The sequence below is a fragment of the Oncorhynchus clarkii genome, chromosome 3 (genome assembly GCF_045791955.1).
Source record: "Oncorhynchus clarkii lewisi isolate Uvic-CL-2024 chromosome 3, UVic_Ocla_1.0, whole genome shotgun sequence".
Classification (NCBI taxonomy): domain Eukaryota; kingdom Metazoa; phylum Chordata; class Actinopteri; order Salmoniformes; family Salmonidae; genus Oncorhynchus; species Oncorhynchus clarkii.
Genome location: NC_092149.1, coordinates 52593437 through 52606686, shown reverse-complemented (window position 1 = coordinate 52606686; position 13250 = coordinate 52593437). Strand labels below are relative to the sequence as shown.

The window sequence follows — 13250 nt, the reverse complement described above, 5'->3', positions numbered from 1 at the left end:
CTGCTGTTTGGGACTTAGCTGATAACTTTTCATTGTTTGACAAATCAGTTCTTACTCTCACAATGAAAATGTATTTTCATTCGTACAGAATAACCTTGTGAGATTGTGTGGAAGACTTATGCATAGCATATAGTATTCAGCATTTACCAACTCGAGAAAGCATAGAAATGACATCAATGCAACCAAGACTGTGCCCTTCTGTATTCAGAAACATACAGTAGTCTGTAGCATTACAATTACACTACCGTTCAAAAGTTTGGGGTCACTTAGAAATGTCCTTGTTTTTAAAAGAAAAGCACCTTTTTTTGGACATTAAAATAACATCAAATTGATCAGAAATACAGTGTAGACAACGTTAATGTTGTAAATGACAAGCTGGACAGCTTCATTAAATAGTACCCGCAAAACACCAGTCTCAACGTCAACAATGAAGAGGCGACTCCGGGATGTTGGCCTTCTAGGAAGAGTTCCTTTGTCCAGTGCCTGTGTTCTTTTGCCCATCTTAATATTTTATTTTTATTGGCCAGTCTGAAATATGGCTTTTTCTTTGCCACTCTGCTTAGAAGGCCAGCATCCCAGAGTTGCCTCTTCACGGTTGACATTGAGACTGGTGTTTTGCGGGTACTATTTAATGAAGCTGCCAGTTGAGGACTTGTGAGGCGTCTGTTTCTCAAACTAGACACTCTAATGTACTTGTCCTCTTGCTCAGTTGTGCACCGGGGCCTCCCACTCCTCTTTCTATTAGAACCAGTTTGCGCTGTTCTGTGAAGGGAGTAGTACACAGCGTTGTACGAGATCTTTAGTTTCTCTGTAATTTCTCACATGGAATAGCCTTCATTGCACAGAACAAGAATAGACTGACCAGTTTCAGAAGAATGTATTTGTTTCTGGCCATTTTGAGCCTGCAATCAAACCCACAAATGCTGATGCTCCAGATACTCAACTAGTCTAAAGAAGGCCAGTTTTATTTCTTCTTTAATCAGGATAACAGTTTTCAGCTGTGCTAACATAATTACAAAAAGGTTTTCTAATGATCAATTAGCCTTTTAAAATTATAAACTTGGATTGGCTAACACAACATGCCATTGGAACACAGGAGTGATGGTTGCTGATAATGGGCCTCTGTACGCCTATGTAGATATTCCATAAAAAAATCTGCCTTTTCCAGCTACAATTGTCATTTACAACATTAACAATGTCTACACTGTATTTCTGATCAATTTGATGTTATTTTAAAGGGCAAAAAAAAATGCTTTTCTTTCAAAAACAAGAACATTTCAAAGTGACCCGAAACTTTTGAACGATAGAGTACATATTTTTTTCTGCCAAGTGAAAACTTTATACCTATCTGTATCACTTCCTGTCAGAACCTGGATGATTGACGTGTTGGGCTACATAGTTCCTGGACATTTCATGTCACTACTGAACATGTTGATGGATTTAACCACACATTATTTCAGCCCACAGTCTAATCTCCTTTCTGTAAGTCCCTGACATGTCTATTTACACGAGAGCACCCAACATGAATGATGATGATGAGGAGGATTAGGTCACATTTGGTCCAGGCAGTACGTGACTGTGGATGTGTCCTGGGCCCTGGTCAAAAGGAGTGCACTAAATAGGGAATAGGGTACCATTTGAAACGTAACTACGGGTTATTTCTTACTTTTGGGCGATGAGCTGGGACTGTTAGAGGCGATCTGCCGCATGCGGCCACCGTGACAGCTGAGCGCCACCAGGCGGGAGATGATGGCCGTCTTGCCGAAGCCCACATTGCCCACAACCACGGCGCCGTGGCTCTCCTCGCAACCGTCACCCTTCAGAACGTCCTCCAGCTGCTGGAAGAGCCAATCGCGGCCCACAAACACAGAGTCTGTGGTGATGCTGGGCACCTCGAACAGCAGCGGCTTGAGCATGATGTCCACCGTCTTGTAGGGAGCGAAGCGTGCTAGAAGAAACCAAATAAAATACAAACATTTACCAACTGAAAGTTCATAAGAAAAGAGGGCATATATAATGAATCATACATTTAGCTAGGCGTGAGAGTGAATAAATAGACAGACATTTATTCCCTAGCTGGCGTGAAGCCTCGAAACCAATTCAGTCACTGATTAGGGAACGTCTCCATCTGAAACACCGTTTACACCTGTACTGTACTGTACTGTTCTAATTGATCTCTCATCTGGATGTGCACGTTTGATCTTGCCGTGGCGTGTGTATGTGTCAGGTTTGCAATCCACAGAAATGTTAAACATTGTATCATATTGCGTTATTTTGCCGGAGTATCATCCAGGATAATCAGATTGAAAATAACATATTTTTCTCCTGTAATCATCTGAACCGTCTTTGTGTGTCTCATTGTCACACCATTCGTTCACAAACCATTTGAGGAACATTAATATCAGTTGATCATACTGTCCGTCTGTCCATCTGTCTGTCTACGGCGGTTGCAGTGTGATAAGTGCTGACTGTCAACCAGGCAATAAACACCTGCTGCAGGCCAAACACTCTTCTCAGGGCTGTTGAGGGGGAGTAGAGGAGATGCCTGGACTGCAGTCAGTGTCCACCGCACAGCTAGAGAAAGAATGGGCTATTTTTCCTCTGTAGCTCTCTCTCTCTCTCTTCATCATTGCCCTCTCTATCTCTTCCCCCTCTCTCTGTATTTTCCCTCTCTCTCTCGCTCTCTCTCTCTGTCTTTCTTTCTTTCTCTCTCTCCATCTCTTAGTCTGAGCTATGACCAGCTAGCTCCATTGGCTTGGACCATTTGTAAGTCATCTTCAACAGGGCAGCTAGCTTCAGAACTGATTATTTCTCTCTCCCACACACCTTGACTGCATAAGAGAGACAAATCAGTACTAGCCGTACTAACCGACAACCACCAGTCCCCTCCGTCTACTGAGCTCTGGGAATAGCAGTTTAGTTGGAGAAGCTGCTCAACTGCATTTAAATGGAAATCATGGAGGTGGATGGCAAAGGTTTGCAATTTAACAAACGAATGCTTCTATTAGACTGCTTACAGTGTCTAATGAAAGCCAAACACATAATGCTCATAAATGTGGACTGTTGCAAAAATGTCTGTCCAGAGGGACATTTTACATAAGTCTAACAACTCTATACTGACAGCGGTAGAGAAAACTGAGAGGGTTTTAAAAGAGGGTTAAATAGTAGCAGCAGCAAAGGGGGAACCAACTCCATATTAATAAACATATTTTTGGCCATGTAGCATATGCTGCTCTGTGTTCTATGGAATAGGTTTACATTTTCCCTATGTTTTGTTTATAATTCTGGTGTGCACTGTGCTGGCTCTTGTTCTATCCCGGAGAATAGCTAGTTATTGTATGGCTGTGATCCAAATGGCACCATATTCCCTATTATATAGTGCACTACAAAGGGCCCTGATCAAAATAAGTGAACTATATAGGGAATGGGGTACCATTTAGGACATAGTCTAGGTGTACATGCTGTTTAACAGTACCTTTGGAGTCTTGTGGTGCCCTCCCACCTGTGTTATGCCAGGGCAGCCGAATGGACGTCCGCAGGGGAGTATTACGCTGTTCATCAAGATAGCTCAGGTCTTCCAGCTTGGTGGAACTGGTGGCTACAGAGAGAGAGAGAGAGAGAAAACTATGAGATCATGTGTTTTTCACGAAAATTATGACGTGATTCGCAGTTCAGCCTTTATTAGGTGAATGCACATGATCAGATTACTCTGAACAGACAATGATCACCAGCTAAAACCAATGATGACAAACATGTCACAGGGGAAATCATGTCAATAAGTCGTAAATTCTAATCCAGGGTTTGCCCGGAATACGCTGAGAGAGAGAAAAGAGGAGTAGAGAGAAGAAGAGGGGACACAGATCCAGGGTGACGATGGCAGGATTTCAGGCAGAGGAAAGTGAACGGGAGTTTGGCCAGAGCAGTGGACCCTGGCATTGGCAGTTCCCTGGAGGTGGTGTGGGCACTGGGCAGCCAGGTACAGTACAGCCGACAGGTGGTGAGCAATATCCAAATGCCTCGCATCCCAAATGCCTCGCTATTCCCTTTATTGTGCAATACTTTAGACCAGGGCCCATAGTGCATCTGGTGAAAAGTAGTTCACTTTATAGGGAATATGGTGCCACTTGGGACTCAGAAATTAATATGGATGTCAGGAACACAACACAGAGCCAACAGACACATTTACTCACTAAAGCCAGCCTTACTACAGGGATTACTGCATGAAAACATACAGTAGGCTACAGCAGCATTACAGAGAGAACTCACAGAACATGCAGCCTATAGCAGCAGGAGAAGAAACAGCCATGATGAAGGAAGAATGACTGCAAACAATTCCTGTCATTGGATCAGAATGAGAAGTGATAATAAACACTAGCAGTTTGTTATATAAAATTCAACCTCAAACTCTACCTACCGTCTGAGCCGGCATCCTCTAGCAACATGCAGACAAAGACAGACAACGTTAAACAAGGTCTTCGGTGTTCCTGGCAACAATGAAATCACCATGGAGACCTGGCTGTCATGTTTAAAGGAACAACAACAATGCGGAAAAGACACCACTTTTTTTTTGATAAACAGCTAAATGGATGTACCAATTCTAGATTGTCCCTTTAACAGGAAAAATCAAAGCCCTCCTCTCTCTCTCTCTACTCCATCTGCCTAAGCTGAGCTGGGAGGACAGACAGGACAGTATGCGACTCTCTTCTCCAACTTACTTGGAGGAATGTTCTCCTAATTAGGAACCCGCAGGGAAGGCAGCACGCATCAACAGAACTTTAATAGGCATCAACAGAACTTTAATAGGCATCAATATAACTTTAATAGGAATCAATAGAACTTTAATAGGAATCAATAGAACTTTAATAGGAATCAATAGAACTTTAATAGGAATCAATAGAACTTTAATAGGCATCAATATAACTTTAATAGGAATCAATAGAACTTTAATAGGAATCAATAGAACTTTAATAGGAATCAATAGAACTTTAATAGGAATCAATAGAACTTTAATAGGAATCAATAGAAATGTAATAGGAATCAATAGAACTTTAATAGGCAAAAATAAAACTCAACGATCAGCCACTTTTATGTTTCACTTTTCACAAGCCTGATGATGTGAATTTTACTTCAGCTCTAAAATGAGAATAAATGAGAGCTCAAGTCTGAGATAGCATAACTTTAATTCAGCATGCACGGTGAGAAATCATTTCACACAATGCAGCCAGAATGTTAAAACGTTTGTTGCACTTGAGCTCAATGCTCCCAACAGTGCCAACCTGTTAGTGCTGGGCAGTGGGCCCCCACCGGTATTACCACACTAGAGGCTGAAGTAGCTACTTACAGTCGGTCAGCGGCAACAGAGCCAGAGAGCTGGGCAGGACAGCAGCAGGTATTTAAAAACACTCCCGGCATGGAGCAGGCAGGCTGAAAGGCAGGCAGGGCGGAGGCCCTTTGTGGAAAAGCTCCAGAGAATTATTCTCCCCAGTGGGCTGGATGCTCACCAGAGTACCCAAGTGAATCTTCTGCCCCAGCGCTCCCATCCATGTACAGGCACACTGGCCGCATTCAACTGGTGACTGGGCTTGGCAGTCCACAGGCACTGCTCTCTCTCCCTCTCCCTACCTCACAACATCCACAGCATTAGCAGCGCTCCGTGCAAAATGAATACAGGTGCTTTATGAGAATGTTCCCTCTACCCACCCCTCACACAGATTTTTAGCAAGCGGAGGAGAAAAAGTGGGTGAATAAACCAAAGAAGAAATGAAAGGCGGGAATGTGATGAGAGCTGCTCTCCTGGCTGATTACAGTTTGCACTAGGCAGCCGGACTCACAGAGGAATTAATCAATGATCCTCCCTGTACTGCTGTCACACAGAGAGAGAGGGGAGGGTGAGAGGGGGAGATGGAGAAAGAGAGTGAGAGAGAGAGATATACAGTATATACAGAGAGGGTGAGGAAAGGGAGAGAAGGGAGAGAGAAAGTGAAAGAGGGATAGAGAAAAGAAAGAGCCAAAACCAGGGCACCGGGAGAGAGGAGGAAGAGGGTAGTGTGAACCGCAGAGTGAATGATGTAAGGAAGAGAGGAGTGAGAGATGGCAGAAAGGAGGGGGACAGTAGAAGAGATGGAGGGAGGGAGAGAGAAGTTAAGTTGAAAGTCTGCGCGGCGATCCAGCTCTAGCGCATCATTCAAGCCCCATGCTGACATTCGTGGACTGCAGTGAGATTACCATCCCATCTCTCCCTTCTCTACCTCTCTCCCTCCACCCCTTTCGTGCTCTCAGTAGACCCATTGGAATTGGTATCCCTTTATACAAAGCTGCAACACAGATATTCACAGCAGTCTGTTAGTGCTAAAACCAAGGAGGCAGTGTAACAGATGCACTGTGCCATTAGATGCTCTTACATTTTCGCCTGTGACAGAGCTCCTCGAAGGCTGCACCATTTCCCACTACACAAAAATGGCCAATCCTCTCTAACGTAAGAGAATAAAAAATGTAATGCTGTAAAGTCATGTTTCTTTATTTGTTCTTTCAAGCCCCAACATATTATACAGTGTGCCAATAGTCAGTCTCTCTCTCAGTCTCTCCCTCTTCTTATTCCAGCAGCAGATCATTCCTGGTTGATGTGATATTGTGTATGAATATGTTGGGAGCAGCTTTGAAGATGTGACAGGTTCCTTTCTGATGAAAATCGGTTATTTTTTGTGCAGCTTTGCCCTTTGAATCCCTCTGTTCTTTGTCTCCTGTGTCGGAGTAGGATGGGGGGGGGGGTCAGCTGAGTTGCGAGCTCTGTGAACATCGGTGCACCACTCCCCAGTACTTGTGTACATCCCAAATGGCAATCCTATTCTCAAAAGTAGGGAACAGGGTGCCACATGGCCATAGGGGTTTTGTTAAAAGTAGTGTACTAGTGTACATTTGAAGTCGGAAGTTTACATACACTTTAGCCAAATACATACAAACTCAGTTTTTCACAATTCCTGACATTTAATCCAAGTAAAAATTCTGTGTCTTAGGTCAGTTAGGATCACCACTTTTATTTTACGAATGTGACATGTCAGAATAATAGTAGAGAGAATGATTTATTTCAGATTACATTTTTTTCATCACAATCCCAGTGGGTCAGCAGTTTACATACACTCAATTAGTATTTGGTAGCATTGCCTTTAAATTGTTAAACTTGGGTCAAACGTTTCGGGTAGCCTTCCACAAGCTTCCCACAATAAGTTGGGTGAATTTTGGCCCATTCCTCCTGACAGAGCTGGTGTAACTGAGCCAGGTTTGTAGGCCTCCTTGCTCATACACCCTTTTTCAGTCCTGCCCACACATTTTCTATGGGATTGAGGTCAGGGCTTTGTGATGGCCACTCCAATACCGTGACTTTGTTGTCCTTAAGCCATTTTTCCACAACTTTGGAAGTATGCTTGGGGTCATTGTCCATTTGGAAAACTCATTTGCGACCAAGCTTGAACTTCCTGACTGATGTCTTGAGATGTTGCTTCAATATATCCACATAATGTTTCTCCCTCATGATGCCATCTATTTTGTGAAGTGCATCAGTTCCTCCTGCAGCAAAGCGCCCCCACAACATGATGCTGCCACCCCCGTGCTTCACAGTTGGGATGGTGTTCTTCAGCTTGCAAGCCTCCCCCCTTTTCCTCCAAACATAACGATGGTCATTATGGCCAAACAGTTCTATTTTTGTTTCATCAGACCAGAGGAGTATGATCTTTGTTCCCAGGTGCAGTTGCAAACCATAGTCTGGCTTTTGTATGGCAGTTTTGGAGCAGTGGCTTCTTCCTTGCTGTGTGGCCTTTCAAGTTATGTCGATAAAGGACTCATTTACTGTGAATATAGATACATTTGTACCTGTTTCCTCCAGCATCTTCACAAGGTCCTTTGCTGTTGTTCTGGGATTGATTTGCACTTTTCGCACCAAAGTACGTTAATCTCTAGGAGACAGAACGTGTCTCCTTTCAGAGCGGTATGACGGCTGCGTGGTCCCATGGTGTTTATACTTACGTACTATTGTTTGTACAGATGAACGTGGTACCTTCAGGCGTTTGGAAATTGCTCCCAAAGATGAACCAGACTTGTGGAGGTCTTGGATGATTTATTTTGATTTTCCCATGATGTCAAGCAAAGAGGCACTGAGTTTGAAGGTAGGCCTTTAAATACATCCACAGGTACACTTCCAATTGACTCAAATTATGTCAATTAGCCTATCAGAAGCTGTCATGCACAAAGTAGATGCCCTAACCGACTTGCCAAACCTATAGTTTGTTAACAAGAAATTTGTGGAGTAATTGAAAAACAAGTTTTAATGACTCCAACCTAAGTTATGTAAACTTCCGACTTCAACTGTGTATAGGAGGAATAAGGTGCCTATTGGGACACACACCCAGTGTTAGTTAGTAGGCTCTAGTATAGGCTTAATGCCTCCAGAAGCCTCTTGGCATCTCCCAACACAAATCCCTCTCTGACCCGCCATGTCAAAATGCCCTGAGCTGGAATTGACTAAGTGCAAAATGGAAATCAAAGTCACTTATACACAGATTGTGGCACGTAACCAAGTAAACAGATTGCGCTCGATACCTCGCTGGTTGTCGCTGGCTGCATGGCGAGCAATCTGATTGTTATGAAGAAAATAAATAAACTAATGAGGATGTAACAGCCTGCATAAATCTGTTTTTCCCCCGTTATTTTGTTACCAAACACAAACACGTTTATTTATCCCACTGTAAGACATGACAGAGTATATGAGGAGTAAGTTGCTCCCCTCGCGGGCACAGAGACTTAGATCTGACCTGTTAGTGTGGTGCAGGCAGAAGACACTGCAGATACTGCAGGGCACATAGCAGAATGCAAAAGAGCTTTAAAGCAGACCAGAGCACACAAACTTCACTGGAGCCCTGCATTACACTGCCTACATCCCCCAGAATGCTGGCCAAGCAATACAGACAAACTACATGTATGGAAGGACTCAATATCAATGTTATTAGAAATAATTAAGTTAAGTGTACCTATTAAGCCCACCGAAATTTAAGTCTAGACATTTCTAACATATACTGTCCTAATTTCTGTTTGAAAAGTTAAGATAAAATGAAAGACTCATCTCTCACATGAGGTTTTATGACTTTACTTAAATTCTTAAATAAATATTTGATAAAATATGTGAAAAGTCTGGACTGAGCATAATTGGTACGGAAAGCCCATAGGTGTTCCAAATAAGCCCACCTAATTTTAAAAACGTACATACTGACATTTATATAAAATGTGATTATATTAATCTTCACCTAAATTTAGTAAAATAAACTGATAATTACTATTCATCATGAAAGTAGCACTCATAACAGGGGGGTGTCCAATATTATCCACAAAGACCAATGTGGATTTAGGCTTTTGTTCTTGCCAACCAGTACACACCTGATTCAACTAATCATAGACTTCAATTAAGACGTGAATAGTTAAATCAGGTGTATTATTACTTGGTTATAAAAAAAACTGACCTCTGTGGATAAGAAGCCATGCACAAAGACCATAACACACACACAAGTTTCAATGAAATATCTGAAACCGGATTCACATTTGCTGTACTGATATTCTTGTTCATTAGTTAAACTTCCTAAAGCCTATCTGAAGACTGTTTCAAATCTCCCTTTCTACTGTTCTATTACAAAGGTACAGGTGGTGGACCAACAAACAGAATCACCTGGATGAATGAAGGACAACAATATGACAATGCCACTTGTGGGAATTTACACATAACTGTAAATAACTTAATAATAAAACATCTGATTGGATTAGAATAAAAACTGCTATGGACATGACAACCAGATTAATTGATTGACATATTAAAGAGCAGAATTGTTTTATTTTCTATTTGAATTCAAAGATGAAAGTGGGCTTAATAGCTACACTTACCCTAACAATCACAGAATTTCTTTTGAGGATCACCAGGATCCAGACCATGAAAAAAAAGTATAGATTCCACATATTCCTGATATGTAGTACAGTCAAGATCTAGTTCATTCAATGAAGTTACATGGCAGAATACAATTGAACTCTGAATTGTGTGATGGATGAAATTAAAAAAAGGATGCTAATAAAGTCCCACAAGGAGCGAATCCACAAAGCAAAGCAATGTTGGGACCTGTCAGTCAAACTCTGTCAGATGGCTCACTGGAGGGTGGTAGCATACTGTGCTCGGTTGTCTCTCCACAGGTTTATATAAATCAATAAGCACCACTGAGTTGAATGCTAATTGGCTGCTCAAAATTGGATCCGATCGATCCCTGAAGAAGAGGTCTTTATCTTTGCTCTGGCTCTAACCTTCTTCACCCATTGGCAACTTTGTGAAAAAGGACAATTCGGCTCACGTCAATGTGACCTTTCAAAGTGTTGTCTTTCAGGGTGCGTCCCCAATGGCACCCAAATATAGTGCACTGTGTAGGGAAAAGGGTGCACCTCAGTCTCCAAACTGAGCCAGTCAATGTCCAGATATGGTCAGAGGCAATGTTCCCTCGAATATGTTTCGGCACTGAGCAAATTTCAGGTCTGCTAAGCTCAAACTTGAAACTTGTAAAATGGCTGTGCAACTTCTGCCGAGTGTTTACTGTGAGCACTGGCGCTGTACCCGCTTTCATTTACAGTTTTAACAGTGGCCAAGTAGGCTACTGTGGCCATTTGATCAACATGGAAATAGCGGTTCTATCATTCAGCCTACAGTAGCAGCCAATCTGTGTTCAATGTAGGCCTACATTCCATGAGACTTTCAAAAAAACATGCAGGGCTTCAAATGAACCTGATTATCCACTTGTCTGTCAGATAAGGAGGTGACTGGACATTTTGTTGTGTTGTTTGATGCAAGAAACCACTTTACAAAATAAAATTAATCCTTATTCCCATACCATTTATTACAGAGAACAAGACAAATTATGCTACCCTCTGCCTATTGGCTACTTAGTTTATTCAAGCCTGTCTCAAAATACAACACTGGCCCTTTAAGACATAGAAAAAGCTCTTTACCTGACCTGCTTTTCAAAGATGGCTAGAAATGTACAAATGTTGTGCTCTTGTAGGAAGCAATCACTCCCACATTGCTGACTACAATATATATAACTGGGCTAATAACTCACTAACTAGCAAATAATATGAACAAATGTGCACATGTGGCTACATGCAGGGATGCAAACTGGTGAGGGCCCGAAAAGGTACAACTTTTTGTTGTTGCACTGAAACATGCAAAAACAATCCCTGCTATGGAGAAAAACAGTTTTTACCTAATTAAACAACAAAGAATATGATCTACATGATCAATCTCTGTGTGTAAAATAAAAAGTGGTTAATGTGAACCTAACTCACGGCTAAAAAAATGTAAAGAAAGCAACCCAATGTTATTTGTTGCCTGGACTTTACTGCAAATGACACTCAAGTCTTAAGAAAAACTAATACACTAATATTGCAGTTAGCCATGACAACCTTTATAATAGAATGCTTGTGACCACACACACATCTAAATATTGCACTTGGGAAAAAACCCTTTCTTAAAGTAGAAATAGAATGAAACAAACAGGCATTCTATTTTTGCTCTATTATTGTGGCCACTATAGACATTGATCAAGTGCACAAGGCTACATGTGTGCAAAAATAACGTTCACTGAGTAAAACATTTAATAACCCCCTCACTCACACACAAGTGTTACTGTCAAGTTCAACACAACTAAAGCAATATCTTTGGGCTACACTGCACATTATTACATTGTACACTTTCTGTCTGTGGACATCTGTTCTACAGTGTGCCAGCAGCAGAGCATGATACCATTTGTTGGCATAATTGATCTATTTCAGGCAGAGAATACACCTGGCATACCCCTTTTTATCCACTGTATTGACAAAGTGAGAAAGAGGGAAAGTGTGTGGTGTTCCTTTCACCTCTATAGAGGCATCAACTTGTTTAAAACCTCATTTTCACCCAATTCTATTTTTCTGAAAATTAACCACATCCTGTAGGTCGCCAGTTGTACGGCGTTTCCTCCGACACATTGGTGCGGTTGGCTGCCGGGTTAAGCGGGCGTTGTGTTAAGAAGCAGTGCGGCTTGGCTGAGTTGTGTTTCGGGGGAACGCACAGCTCTCGACCTTCGCCTTCCCGAGTCTGTACGGGAGTTGCAGCGTTGGGACAAGACCAATTGGATACCACGAAAATGGGGTAATTTTTTAATATTTTTAAATAGGCTAATGTTGCTCAACATTTCTGTGGCTAGCCTACGGAGAATTCGATCCAGCTAACAAGATACTTAACAATGGTAACAATACTTGTTCCACCACACTTTCTCCCTCACCTCAAACTTTCCAAATGCCAGCTGTTTTTCGGTTACAGCTCATGAAGTACACTTCATCACCTTCTCACCCCCGTCTTCGAGGGCAGGCTTCTCACCTACCTCTTCGTTATCGTTCTGAGGACGGGCTGCTGTAACTGGCAAACTGCCTTTCCACTCTCTACTGTCTTTTCATAGTCCTTTCCACTCTCTACTGTCTTTTCATAGTGCATACTGATGCTGTAACAACCAAATTGGTTGTCTCTTCTCTCTTCAATTACCTGCTGCATTCTGTTGTTACGTGATCGATTGGCTGAAAGATTGCTCCAAACGTGCATCACTCGTTCCCTTACAGTCAGTAGTGATCCAAAGCCACCCCAAACGTTTTTCATCGGCTCTATAAGAATCATATAGGTCACCTATTTTGAATTCAAAAAGGCGAATTTCACCGAAAGGTGAATAGTATTCCTCTCTGTACATGCAGCTGTCGCTTTGATCTAAAAACAAGTGCATAATAATTGCGACCGCTCATGCTGTAAAACAGTCCAGTTCAAAGTGAACGACACAAACCCATATATGGCAATGGTCTATTTGCATATACAGTGCATTCGAAAAGTATTCAGACACCTTCCCTTTTCCCAAATGTTGTTACTTTACAGCCTTATTCTAAAATAGATTAAATAAAATCCTCATCAAGCTACACACAATGCCCCATAAAGATAAAGCAAAAGTTTTTTTGAATGCACATATAATAAATGCACATTTATTTAAAAAAAAAAACAGAAATAACTTATTTACATAAATATTTAGACCCTTTGTTATGTGATTCAAAATTGAGTTCATGTGCAACCTGTTTCCATTGATCATCCTTGAGATGTTTCTACAACTTGATTCGAGTCCACCTGTGGTAAATTCAATTGATTGGACATGATTTGG

General features: G+C 41.8%; 1 protein-coding gene across 2 annotated transcripts in view; it reads right to left on the bottom strand.

The window, feature by feature from the left end:
* Positions 1 to 13250, bottom strand: part of LOC139397351 (protein TANC1-like) — a 224846-nt gene that overhangs the window by 84231 nt on the left and 127365 nt on the right. For both annotated transcript variants that reach the window (XM_071144111.1, XM_071144118.1), the window contains exons 7-8: positions 3476 to 3598; positions 1667 to 1948 (exon numbers count right to left, since the gene is read on the bottom strand). In XM_071144111.1, the coding sequence (XP_071000212.1) occupies positions 1667 to 1948; positions 3476 to 3598 (405 nt within the window). The remainder of the gene's footprint in view (positions 1 to 1666; positions 1949 to 3475; positions 3599 to 13250) is intronic.